Raw genomic sequence first — 24,912 nt, 5'->3', positions numbered from 1 at the left:
TGGCTAAAAAAATTCCTCCTTAACTCTATTCTTAAAAGTCAGCCCTCAATTTTGACCCTGTAGTTCTGGATACCCCCACCACAGGAAACATCCTCTCCACATCCACCCTATCTAGTTTGTTCAGCATTCGGTAGGTTTCAATGAGATTCCCACACATCCTTCTAGACTCCAGTGTGTACAGGCCCAAACGCTCCTCATATGTTAACCCCTTAAGGCCCAGAATTATCCTCGTGAGCCTCCTATGGACTCTCTCCAATGACAGCACATCCTTTCTGAGATATGGGTCCCAAAACTCTGGAAAGTCTGGCTTGTGGATCTTGGCCAGGAGGCAGAAGCGAGTAGTCTGGGTAAGGCAACTATGAGTTTGGTGGCAGTGGATGGGAGGATCTCTAAACTGGATGAGGTCAGTAATGATGTCAGAGACAGTTTTCTGACGGACCAGAAAGAGGTAGGTATGAGGAGGTGTCTGGGAATTGCTGCCTGGTGTTAGCAAGGTAGATATCAGTGGGCCACACGATAACAGCACACACTTTGTCTGCAAGGTTCTGATTGGTGCGGAGAGAGTAGAGGACAGTGCATTCTGAGGTGATAAAATTGGAGGAGGAGAGAGGAATACTGAAGTTGAGATGGCAATTCGAGATGAAAAGATCCAGAGCAGAGTGTCCAAGAAGAGGAGGAAGGTTGAAGTCAGGAGAAGGGGTCATCAGCACAGGGTGTGGAATCCTTGCCAAAGAATTGGGCTTGGAGACAAGGCGATGGAAGAGGAGGCTGCCATCGTGGCGGGTGCAGGCGAAGGCGGACAAAAGTGAGATCATAACTGAGGGCAGAGCTATTTGTATTCAGAAGCTGGCTGTTAGTGTACTTGCAGACTATTCTTGGCTTCATTCAGGTACTGAGACAGAAGAATCTGGGATTATTCACCCTTAAGCAGAGTACAATAAGAAGTTTTGGTTGAAGTGTTCAAATATGTTATGGGTTTTGATAAGTAGCAGTGTCTGTTAAGAGTAAGAATGCGAAATGTGACCAGGAGCAGTTTAAGAAGAAAATTTGGTTGAGTAGGATTAGAGAGGCTTTTGAAATGAGGAGAGAGAGCTAGAGAGGTTAAAAGCAGAAATTCAAATGCCAAGATCCAAAGCAGCAGAAATCAAAATATACATGAGGGAAGTGGGTACTTTCTACACAAAACTGCGAGAACATGGAGATCACTGTACTGTACTTGCAGAAGTTTAGAGAGTGAGAAACTTTCAAAGCTTTTGAGAAGGCTAAAAGTTAGATTAAGACATTTAAAACTGAGACATTGTTGGATTCCTCACCAGCTTACCAGCAGCTAATTAGCTGGTGAAAGCTTACCAGAAACTCTACTTCCTCAGGAGGCTGAAGAAATGTGAATGTCCCCACTGACCCTCACCACAAAAACCATCCTACTCAGATGCATTGCAGCTTCTGCTCTGCCCGTGACAGCAAGTAACCGTGAACAGTTGTGGACACAGCTCGGTATACAGGTATTGCAGAAACGAGACTCCCCTACTCTATTTGTGGCAGGTGTATTCATTCATAATAGCGGTGAGAAAATGACGCAGTTCTTGTGAAGACAATACCCCATGTTCACAACAAAGACACTCTCCATCATGTGACACCATATAACATGCTCACAACAACTCAAACCAAGCATCCATTCAAGTGCTGTGGACCATCTGCAGCAACAGAAATATACACAATGACATTGTCTGACACTCCACTCACTCTACTGTAACTATCAAGCCAGGAAATTAATCAAGGTCAATATGAAGCACAGAAAGGCATGCTGGGAACAGTATGGTTATATCGGTGTCAACCTTATTAAACTGCAGAACAGAACTACATACATGCTAACAAACAAAATGAGAATGCAATGGATAAAACTAAACTATCATACAACTCATCAAATCCAGCTTGTGATCTTCCCACATCGAGAAGGCTCCAAGTACATTGTCAGAGTCAATGATATAGAGGGCATTCTCATGTGAGTGTTCAAAAGGGGGCTGAAGTATTTGCAACCACCTTATCTTCCTCTTAAGATCCCCACCGTCACCGAAGCCAATCTGCAAACCAAACTAATTCACTCCAGGTGATATCTTGAAATGGCTGAGAACACTGGATACAGAGAGGATCAGATAACATTCCAAACATACTCCATATCAAGCCAGTACAGTAATTGGTGTCAACCCACCATTGCGAAAAATTCCCCCAGTTATACTCTGTGCCATAAAAACAAAGAAGAAGAAGAAGAAGGTCGTCAGTAAAATGGGAATACCACAACATGCAGGTTCCCTGCCATCCTGAAATGAAAATATATCACCATTGCCATGTCATTGTTGGATCTAAATCCAGGAATAACCTTGCCAGCAGTACTTCAGAATATCTTCTTATGAAGTGCTGCAGCAGTTCCAGATGGTAACTTGCCATTACATTCTGAGGCGCCTTGGCAGAAATGTCTACAGTCAAATAAATAAGTAAAGCTCACATTGCCATGCAGAATGAAACAGCAGCAATCTTTCAATAAAAACAGAAAATCCTTGAAAGACAGTCAGCGTTTTAGCATTCTTTACAGATGTAGTAGTTACATAAGTACGTATAGAATTAACATTCAGCTGTAAATTAGCAAGCGATGAAAAGCACAGATTTTGCACAATTTTTCAATGAGGTAAGAAACAGTTTTTAAAAACAACTAAAATTACTAAGATATCTAACTGTAAGCTTTTCCAAGCACTCCTTTTAATTTACTTATACCAAGACAGCCAATTATCATACAATTTAAATTTAAGATATGTGGTATTGATTAAAATCAACTATAACATTCATGTCATTCTTAAATTGGATATAGCCAGTCTGAGCCCAGCATTTGTGATTATCTACAGACAACTCAATGTTTTTGACAAAGAAAACATTGAAGATTTCAACATTGCCTTTGGTAGGACTGATCCAGTGAAAGTTGTCCAAAGGAACAACAGTGCTTCAAAACTATAAAAAAAATCCAAGTGCATTACCAAACAATTGCACGCACCATCAAAATCACTTTGACCTTGTTCAAAAAGGAATGGAAGCACCCTTCCTTGAAAGGCAATATAAATAAAGCCAAAGATAAAATGGTCCCTTCCAAATTTTATTGGGGTATAAGGGCTAGAAGAACAACTGTATCTTTTCTCTTACAACTGGCATACAACTGGATAAATAGCCAGACACAATCAGAAAAACTCAAATGTCAGAGCCACGCAAGCAGAAAGAAAGATGTTGTATCTTTCATAGAACCAGTGCAATTTCAAAGTGTATAAGGTAGAATGTACAGATCAGTTGTCTCCCCCTGGCCAAAACTGTTGCATTAGTCTACTCCAGTAAACCTTCTGTTCAAATTTACTACCTCTTTGCCATACATAAGGGGGTTGGCAGGATACAATCACAATAGCCAATACCACACAATCTGTAATCAATTTAAGAAAGCGGGGCGAGGTAAATGTTTAAATTGACTTCAAGCAACACCAAACACATTTATTTTAAATTACACAAAAGAGTAGCTGCTTCTTGTTGTCATTTCAAAATGGAGTGTGTTCACATCTAGTAGGTGGCATACAAAAGGAATAGGAACATAAAAACATAGAAAACCTACAGCACAATACAGGCCCTTTGGCCCACAAAGTTGTGCCGAACATGTCCATACCCTAGAAATTACTAGACTTCCCCATAGCCCTCTATTTTTCTAAGCTTCATGTACCTATCCAAAAGTCTCTTAAAAGATCCTATCGTATCTGCCTCCACCACCGTTGCCGGCAGCCAGTTCCACATACTTACCACTCTGAGCAAAAAAACCTACCCCTGACACCTCCTCTGTACCTGCTCTCCAGCACCTTAAACCTGTGTCCTCTTGTGGCAACCATTTCAGCCCTGGGGAAAAGCCTCTGACTATCCATACAATCAATGCCTCTCATTGCCTTATATACCTCTACCAGATCACCTCTCATCCTCTGTTGCTCCAAGGAGAAAAGGCCGAGTTCACTCAACCTATTCTCATAAGGCATGCTCCTCAATCCAGGAAACATCCTTGTAAATCTCCTCTGCACCCTTTCTATGGCTTCCACATCCTTCCTGTAGTGAGGCGACCAGAACTGAGCACAGTACTCCAAGTGGGGTCTGACCAGGGTCCTAGATAGCTGCAACATTAACTCTCAGCTCCTAAGTTCAATTCCACGATTGATGAAGGACAACACATCGTATGCCTTCCTAACTAGAGTCAACCTGTGCAGCTGCTTTGAGCGTCCTATGGACTCGGACCTCAAGATCCCTCTGATCCTCCACACTGCCAACAGTTTTACCATTAATACTATATTCTGCTATCATATTTGACCTACCAAAATGAACCACTTCACACTTATCTGGGTTGAACTCCATCTGCCACTTCTCAGCCCAGTTTTGCATCCTACCAATGTCCCGCTGTAACCTCTGACAGCCCTCTACACTATCCACAAGACCTCCAACCTTTGTGTCATCAGCAAACTTACTAACCCATCCCTCCACTTCCTCATCCAGGTCATTTATAAATATCACGAAGAATAAGGGTCCCAGAACAGATCCCTGACAATACACTGGACTGGTCAAAGAACACTGAAGCTGTCTACAAGAAGGGACAGAGCCATCTCTATTTCCTGAGGAGACTGAGGTCCTTTAACATCTGTCAGACAATGCTGAGGATATTCTACGAGTCTGTGGTGGCCAATGCTATCATGTTTGCTGTTGTGTGCTGGGGCAGCAGGCTGAGGGTAGCAGACACCAACAGGATCAACAAACTCATTCGTAAGGCCAGTGATGTTGTGGGGATGGAACTGGACTCTCTCACGGTGGTGTCTGAAAAGAGAATGCTGCCCAAGTTGCATGCCATATTGGTCAATGCCTCCCATCCACTACATAATGTACTGGGTGGGCACAGGAGTACATTCAGCCAGAGACTCATTCCACCGAGATGCAACACAGAGCGTCATAGGAAGTCATTCCTGCCTGTGGCCATCAAACTTTACAACTCCTCCCTTGGAGGGTCAGATACCCTGAGCCAATAGGCTGGTCCTGGACTTATTTCATAATTTACTGGCATAATTTACATATCACTATTTAACTATTTATGGTTCTATTACTAGTTATTATTTATGGAGCAACTGTAACGAAAACCAATTTCCCCTGGGATCAATAAAGTATGACTATGACTATGACTAGGACTAAGCACTCCACAGGTGACCGACCTCCATATAGAATATGACCCGTCTACAACCACTCTTTGCCTTCTGTGGGCAAGCCAGTTCTGGATTCACAAAGCAATGTCCCTTGGATCCCATGCCTCCTTACTTTCTCAATAAGCCTTGCATGGGGTACCTTATCAAATGCCTTGCTGAAATCCATATACACTACATCTACTGCTCTTCCTTCATCAATGTGTTTAGGCACATCCTCTAAAAATTCAATCAGGCTCGTAAGGCACGACCTGCCCCTGACAAAGCCATGCTGACTATTCCTCATCATATTATACCTCTCCAAATGTTCAAAAATCCTGCCTCTCAGGATCTTCTCCATCAATTTACCAACCACTGAGGTAAGACTCACTGGTCCATAATTTCCTGGGCTATCTCTACTGGTTAATCATCCAATAACAGTGGCGGGGGAGGGAGCAACATGGAAGGTTCCAGATTTTTCTTGTTGTTCCCTGATCAGAGGTATAAAGAGGTACAGAAGTCTGAAGTCACACACCACCAGGTTCAAGAACAGCTACTTGCCTTCAGCCATTCAGTTCTTGAACCAACGGGCACAACTCTTATCAGTACAGTATAACAACACTTTTGTACTAAAATGGACATTTTTTTCCTTCTAGTTGTGTTCTTCCTTCAAAAATGATGTAAAATGTATATTTAAGGTTTTCTTTAACTCTGCTTCTCTGAAGCTATGTGCTAGTGATGCTGCTGCAAGTTAGCTTCACATTGCACCTCTGCACACTCAAACTCTGATTGTGACAATGACGTGGTACGTACTGGTGTCACACTTTGCAGAATGGGGGCCCTTCTTATAATATGACTCTGGATAAGCACAGTTAGAATAATGATATACAAAGATGGAAACTGAAACTGACAAGACTTGAATAAATGTGGATGATGTTGGACTTGGCTTGCTACCTGAAATGTGTGCCTTAAATATGACATAAGCCCATTGATTTACTTTATTCTTGAATTACCTACTAAAATTGTAAGTCTATCTCTGAACCTGCTGAAGTTGAATACAGAAATTCGGAGTCAATTATTTTAAAGGGAGGAAGTTTAAGACCCTGAAATACAAAGTCTGGAGAACAAATTCTACTGCAGTCATGGAATCCGGATTGTCACATTACAGCAGGAGTCCCCAACCTTTTTTGCACCGCGGACCGGTTTAACATTGACAATATTCTTGTGGACCGGCCGACCCAGTGGGGGGAGGCGGGGCGGGGGGGTGTTCAAGTAGGGTTAAACTCATCTCAACATGTCTTTTACAGTTAGGGTTGCCAACTTTCTCACTCCCAAATAAGGGACAAAAGTAGCAGTCAAATATGGGACAGTGTTTACCATGAGAAAGACTACCATCACCATGAAGCCTTGCGCAGGCACCTGTGTGCGCATGCGTGTATGTGCCGATTTTTTTCTACAAATCGGTTTTGACTTAATCTTCCCAACTACACTTTACATACATTATTTCTGCTTTATATAAGCTGTGTATTTATCATATCATTCCTGCTTTTACTATATGTTAGTGTTATTTTAGGTTTTATGTGTTATTTGGAATGATTTGGTAGGTTATTTTTTGGGTCTGGGAACGCTCAAAAAATTTTCCCATGTAAATTAATTGTAATTGCTTTTTCGCTGTATGCCAGTTCGGCACGAAAGGTTTCATAGGAATGCTCTACCTCAGCGGGGAAGTTACGGGACAAAGGCGGTCCTGTGTGGGAGAAATCAATTTAGCCCAATATACGGGATGTCCTGGCAAATACGGGACAGTTGGCAACCCTATATTCAAGTTCAACAGTGCGTGACAGGGAATGAGGAATGGTGCAGCTGACTCATATCGTTTCCCCATGCCCTGGTAGCACATGATTTGCGGCCCAGTGGTTGGGGACCGCTGCATTACAGCACTCCGAAATAAAGAGTACTAACAAATGCATTATTTGAATTTGCCAGACAATTATCATCATATTGCTTGTCTAGTAAAATGACCCAAATCTATACCATTCCCACGGCATCTCTTGACAACAGAAAGGAGACAGTCAGAAAGTATGGAGCCAACTTTTCCTTGCAGTGGAAAGCAAAGTAAAAGTCTGATAATTTCCGCACACTCATTTGCCTCCCTTCATAAAGATAGCTGCAAAGATGGTATTCCTTGAGCCACTTATTAAAACCCTCACTGTTCCAGATTCAGAGAATATGTTCATTGCGCCTCTACGGGAGTTCCTTGCCCCTGACCTGAAGACTTTAGATGGTCCAGCACCCAATCTCGTAGAGTGGCCGCTCCTGGCCAGATTGACAAAAACTCCATTTTCATGGTAGCTAGGTGGAGATTGGGAGGCAGGTGGGCGAGGGGTGGGGAGGAGAGGTGAGATGGAGGTGGTGCTGGAGCTGAGAGTGGCCATAAGAGATGTCCCTCACAGTGCTGAGAACAGTTTCAACAGCAACAAATGGAAAAGTTGATTTGAGGTTTCAGCAGTGCCTCAAGTATTTAACCATTAATACTATGTCACTGCATCAGACATACATAATTAAATCCTGAAACAATAGGGCTGTATTTAATCAAAATTGACAGTCCAAATTCATTCTAAGTCACTGTAAGAATTATATTTAAATAATAGCAATGTGGCTTTCCTGACACTTATTCCCAATTACCTTTGGCTACATTGTATAGTATCACTAATATCAGAAGAATGTTTCTTTTTCATTTGCACTTCCATTCAATTAAATGCCCATTCCTTGATAATATACAATATTTTTTGCGAAATTCACCAAAACCTTTGTTTTGGCCAAAGACCATTTATGGTAGTCTATCAGCAGCCCATACCAATACTACTGTATATCATCCATGAACTACCATAACAACAGTAATATCATTCTCAGAAATAAAGATGAATACTAATCGCAAACAATTGTAATACTGAGGAATGATTTAAACACTATACCATGTTAACCTGCTTAATTTAGATTGAAGTCATAATTACACAGAACTGTACCGAGGGCATTCATAATAACAACAATAATGTCAGTACCACATCACCGATATATTCCACTTAAACATGCAAACGTAGGCATGAAACATTTTCCTGCCCACATGGTAATCTGCACACTGGTCAGATAAAGCAGACCTTCTGTTCAGTGACACCATGTACACTATTATCAATACATGACTTTTAAACACTGATATCATTGGATTGCATCAATTCATAGACAGCTATCCAAGCAGATCATGATATTTATAAAATATGAATAATTATACTTAAACCTTGATCCTTTTGAAGCAGCTGATATACATTCAGTGGGCACTTTATTAGCTACACTTGCTCATTAATGCAAATATCTAATTAGACAATCATGTGCAGCAATTCAATGCATAAAAGCATGCAGATATGGTCAAGAGGTTCAGCTGCTGTTCAGACCAAATATCAGAATGAGGAAGAAATGCGATCGAAGTGACTTTGACTATGGAATGATTGTTAGTGCTAAGCATGGTAATTTGAATTTCTCAGAAACTGATGATCTCCTGGGATTTTCACACACAACAGTCTCTAGAGTTTACAGAGAATAGCGCAAAAACAAAAAGCATCCAGTGAGCAGCAGTTCAGTGAGTGAAAATGCTTTGTTAATGAGAGCGGTCAGAGGAGAACGGCCAGACTGGTTCAAGCTGATAGGAAGGTGATAGAAATTCAACTAAACATGTGTTACATCAGTGGTGTGCAGAAAGGCATCTCTGAACTCACAACACATTAAGCCTTCAAGTGGGTGGGCCACAACTGCAGAAGGCCACTCCTCATCCCACTCCTGGGCCAAATAAAGTGGCCATTACCTGTATATTATGCAGCATTCAGAGGCAGTAACAAACCCTTCGATCTTTCTGTAAAGTGCATTTAAACAGTGATATGGTGTTATCATATCCTACATAATCAACACCTGGACAGTGGCAGCTTGGTTGTGTATCCCATTCAAGCAACAGGATTTAGATTGTGCTATGACCCAATCGAAAATCATCTAAAAACAGCATTTAAATGATAATGACACAACTAGAAATAATGTAAAAACCAAAATAAAGTGTTGCAGTAACACTCAGAAGTTCAGGCACCATAGCTGCATAAACATCTTTGTGTCTGCCATAGGACCAGATGCAGCCTCAAGCAGCTGTCCAGCAATTCTAAGTTTTTTTAAAGTTTTGAGGAACATTTATTATCAAAGTAGGTATACAGTATACAACTTTGAGATTTGTTCTCCCACAGGCAGCAAAAAAGAGACACCATGGAACCCATTTAAAGAAAACATCAAATATCCAAAGCATAAAAAAGAACAAATCGCACAAACAGCAAAAAGCGAGCAAGTAACACACAGAATATTAAACATCAGACTGTTGAGTTCCCGAAATGGTCCATGAGTTTATGCTGGATTTATGCTGAGCAGAGACAAGACCCCACGTTAAACATAGAAACAAAGAAAATAGGTGCAGGAGTAGGCCTTTCGGCCCTTCGAGTCTGCACCGTCATTCATTACGATCATAGCTGATCATCCAACTCAGAACCCTATACCTGTCTCCTCTCCATAGCCCCGATCCCTTTAGCCACAAGGGCCTTATCTAACTCCCTCTTAAATATAGCCAATGAACTGGCCAAATGGAGAGATCCGACCAAAACAGCTCTGCTTCTTAAATTCAGAGACATTTAAACATAGTTAAAATTGAAAAAAGTATATTCTTAAGTTAACTAAAAAAAAAATCAACAAATTGTAAATATTTGGAAGTATAAAAATATACAAAAGGATTTTAAAAGGGAAATTTGCCCCTGATCAAGCCCATTGAAATCTGTGGCACTGCAGATCCTTGCCAGTCAGATTTTTGTTTTTGTCCATATTTCAAGGTCTGGTCATCATAGGAAAGACCAGCGTTTATTACCTACCCCTCATTGTCCCTGAGAAGGTGAGACCACTTCTTAAGCCACTGCACTCCTTCTGCTGAAGCTACACTCACAACACAGCTGGAGAGGAAGCTCCAGAATTTTAGACCCAATGACTATGAAGGAGCAGTTGTACTGTATGTTTCTAATTCAGAATGGTGTGTAACTTGGAGAGGAACATGGAGGTGCCGTTTCCGTGCCCCTGATGCCCTATTGATGGTAGATATGTGTTTGGAAGATGCTGTTGGAGTTGATGCAGGACCCAAGATGTGATTGCTCAACAATGTGTTGGGAAACCTTAATAAAACCAAGGATTTCATCAATGAAATCCATGTTGACCCCAGAAATGGAACAAACTGACTGATTCAACCTTCCAAGTCCATCAGTAAATCTGGAATTTCCTGCATTTGATCCAGCAAACTTTTCACCAGAACTGGAAAAGAATTAGAGCTAACAAATTTAAAAGGTACAAATAAACAGTTTTAAAGTAGAGGGCTAAAGAAAGGAGGATCACATATATGCATAGTCAAAAAACTTGAATTGTAAGAGATGTCTTAGATAAAAAGGGATTTTAATAAAATAATATAGAAAATTGCATCAAGCTTGCAAAGGTGACTTCTACCAGGAAGAACCCAATCAAGAGAAAACTTGGTTGTGCAATTGAACTGCTAGAAATGTGTCTTCTTTATTATCTGTTAGAATTAGAAACACTGATGACATTCAGATTTGTCATTAATACTGAAATCAGAGTATAATTCTACAGAATGATTCAGTTATCCTGTCCCCACCTCTTGCCTTTAAATAAATATTCCTTGAATTCAAAATGGATTATTTCATTCTTCCCACTCACATTAAAAGCCCCTATGTGATTTCTCCAGTTAACATAAGTTACACTGTCTCCTGGTTTAGTTTCATCAGAAAACCTAGATTCCTTCACCCAAATAATTTCTATACATTGTGAGAAACTGGGAGATGTTATTTGTCCTTCCACATTAATGAGATGAAGTGCAGCTGTTATGTTTTGTAACTTCAAAACATTAAAGTAGCTCACAGGAAGAAATAGAGTCCGATATACGAGTCTGACTTCAAGTTTACTTTAAGTAAGGTGTGCATGTATCATGTGGTAGCATCATGAGATACAATTCACATATTTGTACATACAACTCATAATGAATTATTTAAATGAACAAGAATGTTTAATCAACATATATATATACACACACACAAGGTTACTGAAATATTACTTAAATCTTAAATACACAACAGCTCTCTTTTCCCACAGCCTAATTTTTTCCTTATAAAGAGTGCCAGAAGATTAAGTCCAATTCAATATGCACTCATATTTTGTTATGTCTCCTGTCAGAACCTTATTAAATACATAAAGAATATCTAACATGCAAATTAACTCCATGGTTTGCCTGACATCCCCTTTCCTTCACAAAACTAGAATAACACTTTCACCAAGGTGTATGTTCAAGCTGCAGTAATACAGATTGGATTGTTTCTTCAACATTACTTCTTCTTCCTTCTGTCGGGATCAAGGATGACCTAATGTACTTCCTCTTTTGTTTATTCCTAATGAGGCCAATTGGGAACAGCAGACTCATGTGCAGATAGGTAGAAGTTTGTGATGGGGCAGACAGATGGCTGGCTTTTGAGGTGGTGTACTGCTTCTGTCAGTTACACAGGGTTCAGTAGTACTGTAGAGGTTCTCATTAACATCCCAAAGTTTCTTCTCTACTTCAAGTGATTTTCAGGGAGTGGGAAAAGGAGATTCCTACAGTCAACGGCAATGCTGTATTACTTTAAGGAAAGTTTGAGCACATTCTCTGTATATATTTCTCTGTCCACCTGACAATAATTCATTTGACAAAATTCAGAATAGAGAGTCTGATTTGAGAACCCGATGCAGCATGCAAAATGTGTGGCTTGCCCAAAAGAACCAAATGAAGGTTACTGGAGCCTCAATGGTGAGGATATCGTTTTGGGAGAGGTAACTGAAATTAATTCCAGGAGCTTTCCAATGGCAGGTGTTAAACTAACTTGATTTCCTCATTTCAGTCTCCACTCCCTCTTAAAATCTAGACCTTCAGATTTGAAAGATTTATTTTTTAAATAATTATCACCACCACTTTACCTACTTAATACAATAGCAGATGCAATCCTTGAGATTCTAGGGGTCAGTCATATCCCTTTCTCTAGAGCTAGGTTATTTAGCAAATCTTGGAACATATTTGGAACATGCCTTAAATCAATACTAACTGTCTTTTCCCTCTGCAATCAAAATGGATACAGAATTCATCCATTTTCTTATACTCTTACATTCACCTATCTTTAATGTCCTTATAGTCCCGAGCCATTCCCATTCTCATAACATATTTATGTAAACTTTTAATGTTAGCTTTGATTTCATTTACAAGGTATTCTTTCCACATTCCCTATTTGAACTTCCTATAACACAAGAAAGTCTGCAAATGCTGGACATCCAGAGCAACACACACAAAATGCTGGAGGAACTCAGCAGCTCAGGCAGCATCTATGGAGATGAATAAATAGTTGATATTTTGGGCTGAGGTGCTTCTTCTTGAGAAGGAAGGGGGAAGAGACCAGAATAAAATGTGGGGGAGGGGGGATGGGAAGGAGGCTTGCTGGGAGGTGATAGGTGAAACCAGCTAAGTGGGAAAATTCAAGGATTGGAGAAAAAGGAATCCAATAAGAGGGAGCGTGGACTATAGGAAAAAGGGAAAGAGGAGAGGACCCAGAGGGAGGTGATAGGCAGGTGGGGTAGAAAGAGGAGGGCTAATTTCTCTACCAGATAGAGAAATTGATATTCATGCCATCAGGTTGGAGGCTACCCAGATGGAACATAAGGTGTTGCTCCTGCACCCAGAGGGTGGACTCATCTTGCCACAAGAGGAGGCCATGGACTGACACGTTGGAATGGGAATGGGAATTAAGATCTTTGAGCACTGGGAAGTCCCGCTTATGGCCGATGGTGTGGAGGTGCTCAACGAAGCAGTCCCCAAATTTACGAAAGGTCTCACCAATGTAGAGGAGGCTGCATCGGGAGCGCCAGACACAATAGACGATCCCAGCAGATTTGCAGATGAAGTGTTGCATTACTTGGAAGGACTGTTTGGGGCCCTGAATGGAGGTGAGGGAGAAGGTGTATGGGCAGGTCTAGCACCTGAGCCGCCTGCAGGAATAAGCGTCGTGAAGAGATTAGTGGGAAGGGATGAATGGACAAGGGATTCATGGAGGGAGCAATCCCTGTGGAAAGTGGAAAGGGAGTTGAGGAGAGGTAAAATTACGTTTAGTGGTAGGGTCCTTTTGGAGACAGTGGGAGTTGTGAAGGATAATGTGTTGGATGTGAAGATTGATGGGGTGGTAGGTAAAGACAAGAGGAATTTTATCACTGTTAAGACAGTGGGAAGATGGGGTAGAGGGAAACCTCATACTTTAAAGAAGGAGGACACCTTGGATGTTCTGGAATGGAAAGCTACGTGCTGGGAACGGATGCAGCAGAGGCGAAGAATCTGAGAAAAGTAGGCATTTTTACTGGAGATGAGGTGGGAAGAGGTATAGTCAAGATAACTGTGCGAATCAGTAGGTTTATAAAAGATATCGGTTGACAGTTTGTCTCCAGAGATGGACCAAGTGAATTTAAGGGAGGAAGTTAGAGGCAAAGTTGGTAAAATTTTTATAACATTTTTCAGATACCAAAGCAACCTCATTTTCCTAATCCTTCCAGTCTGCTAGGTTTCCACCTTTCCTTGAACTTGTGTAAGCCTATCTCTTTTGTCTTGTTACTGCTTCATTTTCATTTAGGTTTAAAGGCACAGATATTTTTAAATTAAGGAAGTTGAAAGAAGAATTCACGATTAGGATAGCGATAAAATCCAAGGTAGTAGAAGTGTAAAGTGGCTGGGTAGAACACACATACCCAGACTGTGGTTGCGTCCATTGGTGTCAGTGAGCTGGACTTTAATCACTTTACGCTGTTGATCAAGGAATGTTGTTCCATCTGCAGAGAGGTAAAGTAGAATTGACCTGGCCACACCGGGGTGATCAAAGAAGACCTGAGTTTTAAAGAGAAACATGGAGAGTTTGGCATTTGAAATATCAACAGTATTTTTTCAGCCATTTAAGAAAATAACAAAGAAGCCTGTGAAGGTTAACATTTAAACATATATACATGATAGAAATCTACTGTAAACAATAAACGTTCTGGGGATAATCTTTAAACAGTATTATATATACTTATATTTGGAAAACTCCAATAAATCTACATCGAGAAAACAATGGAAGCACAGAAACTATTTGTCCCTTTAAGTGTGTTCCACTGTTCAATATTATTGGAGTTCATCCTCTGTCTCAATACCACATTCCTTCCCTCTTTCCATACTCCTTGTTTAAAATGTTATATTCAATGCTCAAGCCTCTACAACTCTGAGGTAGTGAATTCCACAAACTCCTCATCCTAGTCTTAAATGGCTGAAACTGAATCTCAAGACTGCAAACCCTCATTCTAGATGCACTACTTTGCATCCAGTCTGTTTAGTGCTGTCACACAGTACCCCAAATCAGATCTCACCAAAGCCCTGAATAATTAGAGCAGGATTTCTTTGCTATTGCACCCAACCCCACTTGCTATGAAAACCAATATTACCATTTGCTTTGTAACTGCTACAGCACCTACATATTTGGTTCCAGTGACAAGCATACAAAGTAACTGGGTCTCTTTAAACATCAACGCCTCCCAATCGATTAAAATAACATAGTTTAATTATTTCCTGGGTGTTGAAAGTGACTGAGCTTACGATACCGAGGCTATATCGTATTTGCTAGGTTTTTGGTCTAAGCTCCCTGGATCCAATCTCCCAAAGATTATGACTGTTGTGTATATAAACAGCAGAAAAGATTTTTTTTTTCACTGTAGGACTTATTGCAGAATAGACTGTGTTGGTCAACACATGAACAGTGCAGGGTAAAGAATTTAATATTAAAGCAATGATTTAATATTGCTCAAAGAAGGATACTTTGCAGTATGTACAAGTATACGACTGCAGGATACACTCAATGGAGAACTCATGGTGGTTCAGTACACAGTGTATATTGCTGTTTCTCTATAATGGAGGATGCTTTGGCTGTTCAATATATTGTATAGTGTAGGCTTCATTGAATGGTAAAGCCACATGGATCCAATATATTGTCTAGTACAGAAGATGGAATGGTAAGAACTATATAGTATAGGAAGATCAATGCCCAGCACAATGCACTCAATTGGGAGAACTAATCATATTGCTGAATACAGAATAAACCACAGGGTACTCAACAGAATAATTGGGGTGAGATCAAATATACCTGAACATGTTTAGAAATAAGATGCAAATTATATTGAATATTGAATATACAACTATATTTTATGGAATAGTCGATTATGTAAGATACAGGAAACAAACGTGTGATGTGGTATTTCATGCTCCTGCAGGTACATAATTAAAATGAGGATGGTATTCCACATTTCCTCAAAAACAAAATTACTGAATACAAGTATTTCATCTATGAAGCAGCATCCAGCATGAAGAATGTCGGACTTTACCTTAAGCCAGATGTTTTCATCATCATCTGAATTGTGGTAGGAATAAGGTTTGTTGAAGTCTTGGGTATTATCTGTGTAAAAGGGAGCAGTACATGGAAACCAGGCATACTGGGACAGTCCAGCAGTCTCATCCAGAAGTTCTGTCTGACAAACCTGAAGGGTCAGACAATGTTCATTATTACAAATGAGTTAAAAACAACATAAGTGAGCAGCTTTACAGGCAAGGAAATTCATGTTGTATGATTTTGCAAAGTGGCCAAAATTTGATTTTGATGTAAACAAAAACCAAGTAGAAAATAAAATGGGCTGTCGTCCATTTTTCTGTTCTGCCCCTCCCAGTCCCATCCTGCGAAAACTTTGCTGATTGAAGGCCAATTTTAGAACCACTCGATACAGTTCCAAATCCCATGGACTCTAATATATTTGCTTAGCCTTTGCAATCATAATTACTGAGGGCTTCACAATAGTTACCAAGCCACATGGTTATTAGAAGTATGACAACTGTTTTGCTTCATAAAAATATGAGCAGATCGGGAATAAATGTCCCAGTCCTTTTTGCTCCTTCACTTAAGAAGTAAAACACTATCAGAAAACCTCTTTATCATGAATGCATAAAGAAGTTAGCTAGCTCACCCTGGCTGGAATAAAGCATTTAGAAATATATGCATCATGCCCACTGCTCAGTGAAACTCTCTGTTGTAGCAAATACTTCAAACTTTTCTGAAATTTCAGTGGGTTCCATCTCCATCACATGAATAATAGAAATTTTGCCTCCACTGAAGAGAAGCTTGTTTGAATATTATGTATAACATTTGATCACTCATAGTGTTATAAATAGAAGAACATAGTATATTACGTGAGCGTTCTGAGTTGCTGATGCAATGGTATTTCAGCATCACAGACATTTTTTAAAGGGCAATAATGGACACATTACTTCAATTCATTTGATGAAATATGGCTTTTAAATGGAGAAGCCAGGGTTATGAGTCTGAATAGATTAATAGGATATGATTGAGCATGTTCACAGAGCATTATGATATCAAGGAAGAAAATCTATCATATATGCATATGTTTCAAAAAATCCAAAATTAGCGGACTAATGAGTAACTTTGACTTGTGCTTCTCTGTTCCCATGGGACGTGGACTGTGCAAATAGGCTATTTCCAAATGGAATCTTCTTTATTCACCTAGACTGAAGGAAAAAGAGAGGTCTAGACGTAGACTGAGATTTCAACCCAAATTTTATTGACTCTGAAACTTGACTGTACATCAAAAGGAGCATGCACAAACTGAAGAGAGCAAACATCCATAATGCTCACTCAGTGGTCAATCATACACCAGCCTTGGTCAAATGCATTTTATTTGGTCTTTTGACCCTCTCCACTGATATACTTTAGCCTTTTATTCCAGTCATATTCACTTACTGGGGACCAAAAGCTTTACAATGGCATGCAAAAGTTTGGGCACCCCTGGTCAAAATTTCTGCTACTGTGAATAGCTAAGTGAGTAAAATATGAACTGATTTCCAAAAAGCATAAAGTTAAAGATGACACATTTCTTTAATATTTTAAGCAAGAAAACTTTTTTATTTCCATCTTTTACAGTTTCAAAATAACAAAAACGGAAAAGGGCCCAAAGCAAAAGTTTGGGCACCCTGCATGGTCAGTACTTAGTTACACCCCTTTGGCAATGCTTTCTGTAGCCAGCTAAGAGTCTTTCAATTCTTGTTTGGGGGATTTTCACCCATTCTTCCTTGCAAAAGGCTTCTAGTTCTGTGAGAATCTTGGGCCGTCTTGCATGCACTGCTCTTTTGAGGTCTATCCACAGATTCTCGATGATGCTTAGGTCAGGGGACTGCGAGGGCCATGGCAAAACCTTCAGCTTGCACCTCTTGAACTAGTCCATTGTGGATTTTGAAGTGTGTTTAGGATCATTATCCTGTTGTAGAAGCCATCCTCTTTTCCTCTTCCACATTTTTTCAGACGGTGTGATGCTTGCTTCCAGAATTTGCTGGTATTTAATTGAATTCATTCTTCCCTCTACCAGTAAATGTTCCCTGTGCCACTGGCTGCAACACAAGCCCAAAGTATGATCTATCCACCCCCATGCTTAACAGTTGGAGAGGGGTTCTTTTCAGGAAATTCTGCACCATTTTCTCCAAACATACATTTGCTCGTTGCAGCCAAAAAGTTCTATTCAAAAGGTTCAAAGGAACATCTAAACAAGCCTGATGCATTTTGGAAACAAGTCCTGTGGACTGATGAAGTTAAAATAGAACTAGAGGATGGCTTCTACAACAGGATAATGATCCCAAACACACCTCAAAATCCAACAATGGACTATATCAAGAGGCGCAAGCTGTAGGTTTTGCCATGGCCCTCACAGTCCCCTGACCTAAACATTACCAAGAATCTGTGGATAGACCTCAAAAGAGCAGTGCATGCAAGACCGCCCAAGAATCTCACAGAACTAGAAGCCTTTTGCAAGGAAGAATGGGCGAATATCCCCCAAACAAGAATTGAAAGACTCTTAGCTGGCTACAAAATGTGTTTACAAGCTGTAATACTTGCCAAAGGGGGTGTTACTAAGTATTGACCATGCAGGGTGCCCAAACTTTTGCTTTGGGCCCTTTTCCTTTTTTGTTGTTTTGAAACTGTAAAAGATGGAAATAAAAAGTTTTCTTGCTTAAAATATTAAAGAAATGTGTCATCTTTAACTTTATGCCTTTTGGAAATCAGTTCATCTTTTACTCATTTAGCTATTCACAGTAACAGAAATTTTGACCGGGGTGCCTAAACTTTTACATGCCACTGTATATTTAAATAGGTGGTATAACGAAAGCAGCAGATTAGATTCTGTCCTTTCTACAAGTTTGTATATTAAGGCAGGAATATCAGATGAATAAAATCAGTGAGCAGGAAATAAAAGCAGAAAACACTGGAAATAGACAATTCAGGCATCTCAGTGGAGGGAAAAATGAATTAGTGTTTCAGGTTGAGCAGAACATGAGCAAAATCTAAACATAAGAGTAAAAACTTTTCAATGATGAACTGAGGCCTTTAGTGGAAAAGTGGATGGGATGTAAGATTAACCAAATTCAACAGCTCGTGATTCACAGCATCAAAGAGAAATGTTTAAAATAAATTCCCAATTGCTTTCAATAAATTTTATTTATCATTTTATTGGGATATATAATGCTCCATCCCATAGCCTAAATGGTTCATGTTTATTACTCACCATGTCCAGTTAGGGCAATCAATGTTAACCTACCTTTGATATGTCAGGTTGTCCTGGGATCACTTGAACTGGACACTTTCTATCATCCTGGTGGGAGGCCAAGGCTCCTGCTGCCCATTGGTCACTGAAGCCTTTAGGTGTGACAAAGCCACAGTCACGAATACTACTATTTTTCTCAAATTCCTCGCAGACCTCATCTCCGTCGTACATGTAGCAGAGGCTTGGCTCTCCTGAAAAAATATATTATTCAAATTTTATCTGTAATACATATCCAAGTCTCAATCCACTTCAAATTAACTAAAAAATAATGCAATGTAGAATAAACAAAAGTAGGCCATCTAGCCCCTCACATCTTTTTTTTTGCACTACTTTACTTTCCATTTTTCTATTTTCTATTTATGATTTATAATTTAAAATTTTAATATTTACTTATGTTTACTATTTTTAATATTATTAATATTTAATATTTGTGATCCAGTGAGCAGGAAGCGCAGATCAAATATCACTGTGATGATTGTACGTTCTAGTATCAATTGTTTGGTGACAATAAAGTATAAAGTATCAAAAGGAAGTTCAGAGATCCTTTTACTCTGGAATAACTCATATCCAAAATTTACGCTGAAAGATCTTCCAAAATTCAAGGCAACTTTAATGATAAAAGAGATCAAGATATTAACAAGGTGCAAGGAGTATTGCTTTCCCTTTTTCATATTGCACCTTTGGTGTTTCAGTACAATATTACAACCGAAAAACAACAGCTCTGATGCCACAGCAGGTACTCAGATCTCTATTGAATGCACCTGGATGCTGCATAGGGTCCACATTAAATTGGCTGTTTAAATTCAAAACTGGCTCAAGGATAGAAGACGGAAGTTTATCGCTGAAGGGACTTATTTGAGCTGGAGGTCTGTAATTAGCAGAGTTCCACAAGGATCTGTGCTGGGACCTCTGCTGTTTGTGATGTGTATAAATGACCTGGATTATACCAAAATTGGTGAAGTTGTGGACGGTGTAGAAAACTGGCAAAGAATACAGCACGATATAGATCAGTTGTAGATATGGGCAGAGATGGCAGATAAAGTTTAACGTAGATAAATATGAAGTGTTGCACTGCAGAAGGGCAAATGCAAGAAGACAGGGCAAGATCCTTGACAGTGTTACTGAGCAGAGAGATCTTAAGATCCAAGTTCATAGCTCTTTGAAAGTAGGTGGTATGGTGGTAGAGACAAGTGCATTAGAAACTTATAAGAGACATTTGGAAAGGCACATGGATGTAAAGAAGACGGAGGGATATGGACATGGTATAGGTAGAAAAGATTAGTGTTTGGGTGTTTTTGATTTGCTTTTTAGCTGGTTCGGCACAATATTGTGGGTGAATGGCTGTTCTTCTGCTGTACTGTTCTATGTTCCAAGTTACTCTCGAGGTGTTACCATGTCATCAGATCTTATTGTCCACTCCACCATTGATATTCCAATGTTTTCCATTAGATGGAAAAAAATACAGGCAACACCAACCTCCCCATTAACTATAATTTAGCTAACTACTGCAAAAATCATGCCAGCTGTTCCAGAAAGCATAAGCCAACATCTGAGTTATAGATTTTCACTATCCAGATGGAAGGCACTGCCAGATACATGTGAAGTGTGGAGGTGGAGCAAATACCACTAAACCTACAATAGAGGTTCCTGCTTTAAACTACGTTTGTACCTTATCAACAGAAGGCAGCCCTGAGCAGAATGTACTTTGTAGTTCGGCCCTGGAAGACAAGGCTAACCTGCTCAGTAATTGTAAATTTCTCTGTAAGCCACAGTGCAACTGTAGCGATGAGCCCCAAACCATGGAACTTGCTACAGGAAGCACCTCCTTTCTCCACTTGGCATCTCAGAAGGCTAATGTGACTAGATTGGCAGGCTGGGCATCCAAACATGAGCTTTCTATGTCATATCAAAGGAGGGTGCTTTAGCAATTACCCAAGCAGTCTTGAAAGTGTCAGCTTTCTTACCCCGCTGACAATGGAGCTGGAAAGCAGTGGAGCCCATGCTCCTGAACTGCTGACATTCATCTCCTCATCGACACTTTTTCTCTACAAAGCATGCCTCAGCTTCAATGAAACAGTTATCAAGATTGAAGACTCAGCAAAGAAAAGCTATGAAATGATCCACAAGAGCTGCTAGCTGCAAACATCTTCAGGCTACTGGCCAGCTGGCAGAAATCATGGTGCAGACATCAGCTCAAATAATCAGTAGACATTAAAATTCTGTGTATAGAGAGGCTGTGGCCGTTGGGCCAATGAATATCTCGTAATGACCACTGTCATATACAGCACAGGTACAGGTCTATGTGGACATCTATGCATTTTCCTGCACACATCTTTGTCCAACTGTACCAGCATATTCATCTACCCTTTTGCCCTTGTGTCTATTGAATTACACCTTAAGTTCACCTCCTGACACATAAGGATTCAAAGGGTAGAAAGATCAGGAGAAAGGCAAGATTGCCGCCTGGGAGGGGAAAAAAAAAGCCTCCCTATTTAGTCAAATAATCATTTCTAATTCATGAAAAGAAAACAAAAACATGTTCTTCCAACTTTACTTCCTGGCAGAAAAAATTTGGCGCATTAAAGCACTCCCAAAAGTTTGTTTCTTCAAACTTTGGGTTTAAAAAGTACATGAAATCAAGCAATAGCAAAAAGAAGAATAGGGATATTATGTTAACTTATTTTCCTGCAGGGCTCATGCTTAATTAACAAATCACAGCATCCAGATGTGTGATTAGACTTTCCACAAAATGTACCTGTTGTCTTGGATAACTGGTCATCTGGCATGCCCCCAGATCTAAGGCTAGCTTATTTCACTGACCCTTTCCATTTTGCCATATGGACTGAATAAAAGCAACAGTAGACACTGCTCAAGAATGTTTTGAATTGAGAGCAATCATTTCTTTTATAATTAGAAAAATCCAACTTGTTTTTGAGGAGGCTTTACCATGAGAAAGAATGGTGCTTATGGTCTTCAAGTGCAAAGCAGAAGAGCACAAAGATAATTAGTTCCATGTGATGACTCTAATTAACAGTATCTAATATTTGACCAAATCACGTTATGTCAATACCACCAACATTGCATCAATGAATCTTAATTAGTCCCAGTCTTCATCAAAGACAGATACTAAAAACAAATTGAAGAAATCTAAACAATTGATGGGAAAAGTGTAAACATCCTAATAAATTCAGGCTTTATTGGCATATAACCCCTCGTAATGCAAGACACATGAGCATAATATGAGCCATTAGCCAGCTATCCTCCACCAAACTTTAACCCATAAATAGCTCAGCAAGGCTTGATGCTACTGTTTAAGAAGCGTTGCTCAGTTAGACCACAGGCCGTAGTTCATGTAATGATCAAAACTGAAATCGCATTTCATCCATTGAGAAACCAGAATACTTATAATTACAGATAGCATGTTACTTAAACAACTTTAATGTGGCAAAGGATCCAAAGTCACATAGAGTTATAGAACACTACAGCATAGAAACAGGCCTTTTGGCCCATCGAGTCTGTGTCAAACTATTATGCTGCCTAATCCCATCCACTGGCACCTGGACCACAGTTCTCCATACCCACCTCATCCATGTACCTATCCAAATTTCTCTTAAGTGTTTAAAATTAACTCAAATCCACCACTTCCGCTGGCAGCTCATTCCATCTGCTGAGTGAAGAAGTTCCCCCTCATGTTCCTCTTAAACATTTCACCTTCAATTAATTACCTCCAAATTCTACATTCAATTAACTACCTCATCTTGAATGCCAAGCGACTGAACCTTCTTGACGAACCTTTTCAAAGGCTTTGCTGAGGCCACGTAGCAATATCCACACCCTTTCCTTCAACAACTTTCCTGGTAACTTCCTTGAAAAGCCTCTGTAAGATTGGTTAGTCAGGACCTATCACACACAAAGCCATGCTGACTAATCTTAATCAGTTCCTATCTATCCAAATACTTATATATCGGTCCTTTATATTGCCTTCCAATAATTTACCAACTACTGACATCAGATTCACCGGCCAAAATAAATAATATTTTTAGAGACTTTCTTAAGCAACAGAACAACATTAGCTATCCTCCAATCCTCCGGCACCTCAGCCGTTGCTGACAACATTTTAAATACCTCTGCTATGGCCCCTGCAATTTCTGCAGCAGCTCCCCACAAGGTCCAGAGAAACACCTTGCAAGATCCCTGGAGATTTATCCACCCTAATTTGTCTTGTCAGCAAGCTTTTCTGTAATCTGGATATGATTCATGACCTCACTGCTGTTTTGCCTCATTTCTATAGACTCTATGTCCATCTCCTGAGTAAATACAGATGGAAAAAATCCATTTAAGATCTCCCCCATTTCTTTCAGCTCTGTGCATAGATGACAACTCTGATCTTCAAAACAACCAATTACAAGGCGTGATTGATAAGTTCGTGACCTAAGGTAGACGGCATCAATTTTAGAATACCTAGCACATTTATTTTTCAACATAGTCCCCTCGTACATTTACACACTTAGTTCAGTGGTCGTGGAGCATATGGATCCCTTCTTTGCAGAAGTCGGTATCTTGGACCTCCAGAAGTGGTCCATAGCAGGGGTGATTGATAAGCTCGTGGCCTAAGGTAGAAGGAGGTGAGTTATACAGCTCTCATTACATGCACGTGCAGTTCTACTCCTTGAGTGATTATGCAGAAAGTTTGAAGTTAATAACTCATCGCCTTCTACCCGAGGCCACAAACTTATCAATCACCCCTGCTGTGGACCATTTCTGGAGGTCCAAGATGCCCATTTCTACAAAGAAGGGATCTGTATGCTCCACAACCGCTGGACTAAATGTGTAAATGTAGGAGGGGACTACGTCGAAAAATAAATGTGCTACGTTTTCTAAAATTCATTCCTTCTACCTTAGGCCATGAACCTATCAATCACCCCTCATATGTCCCTTGCTATTCATTGGCCCTTAATATATCTGTAGAAGCCCTTTGGATTCTCCTTCACTTTGACTGCTAAAGCAACCTTAAGTCTTCTTTTAGCCTTCCTGATTTCCTTCTTAAGTGTTCTCTTGAATGTCTTATACTCGAGTACCTCATTTGTTCTTCCTGCCTTTACCTCCTATGCACCTCCTCCTCTTCTTAACCAGGGCCTCAATATCTCTCGAAAACCAAAGTTTCCTCAACCTGTTATCATAGCCTTTTATTCTGACAGGAGCATACAAACTCTGTACTCCCAAAATTTCACTTTTGAAGGCCTCCCTCTTACCAAGCACATCATTGCCAGAGAACAATCTGTCCCATCCACATTTGCCACATCCTTTTTGATACCATCGAAACTGGCTTTTCTCCCAACTAAAATCTTAACCCGAGGACCAGACATATCCTTCTCCATAGTTAGTTTGAAACTAATGGCATTATGATCACTAGATCCAAAGTGGTTACCTACACTCACTTCTGTCATGCGTGCTCTGTCTCATTCCCTAATAATATCCCAGTATCATTATACAAAAACTGAGACTGAGTCACATAACATGGATTACAGCAGATAACAAAAAAATTATTCAAAGAGATAAGTTTTGAGCAAAGTGAAGGTGGGGGTTAGAGAGTTATAGCAATTTAGGGAAGCAACTTTATACACTAGATCCAAGGCAAGCTGGTAAACTGGATCCAACATTGGCTTAGTGACAGGAAACAGAGGGTAGTGGTAGAAGGATGCTTTCCTTATCGGAAGTATATAGACAGGGATTTTTCCAGGAACTTTTGTGCTTTTGATGTGTGCTATTGACTTAGATGAGTAATTGCAGTATGATGAGTGAAGTGAGTAATACTAGGAAGTATGATGAGTTAGTTTGCAGATGGCACAAAAATATT

The 24,912-nt window shown here is 40.0% G+C and overlaps 1 protein-coding gene across 1 annotated transcript in view; it reads right to left on the bottom strand.

The window, feature by feature from the left end:
- The window catches only part of LOC134354662 (pappalysin-2-like), a 407,928-nt gene that overhangs the window by 146,887 nt on the left and 236,129 nt on the right, over positions 1–24,912 (bottom strand). Inside the window, exons 10-12 of the mRNA XM_063063752.1 lie at positions 19,050–19,246; positions 15,780–15,932; positions 14,121–14,256 (exon numbers count right to left, since the gene is read on the bottom strand). Coding sequence (XP_062919822.1) covers positions 14,121–14,256; positions 15,780–15,932; positions 19,050–19,246 — 486 coding nt within the window. The remainder of the gene's footprint in view (positions 1–14,120; positions 14,257–15,779; positions 15,933–19,049; positions 19,247–24,912) is intronic.

The sequence above is a fragment of the Mobula hypostoma genome, chromosome 12 (assembly GCF_963921235.1).
Source record: "Mobula hypostoma chromosome 12, sMobHyp1.1, whole genome shotgun sequence".
Classification (NCBI taxonomy): Eukaryota; Metazoa; Chordata; class Chondrichthyes; order Myliobatiformes; family Myliobatidae; genus Mobula; species Mobula hypostoma.
This window is presented reverse-complemented; position numbering and strand designations above follow the sequence as displayed.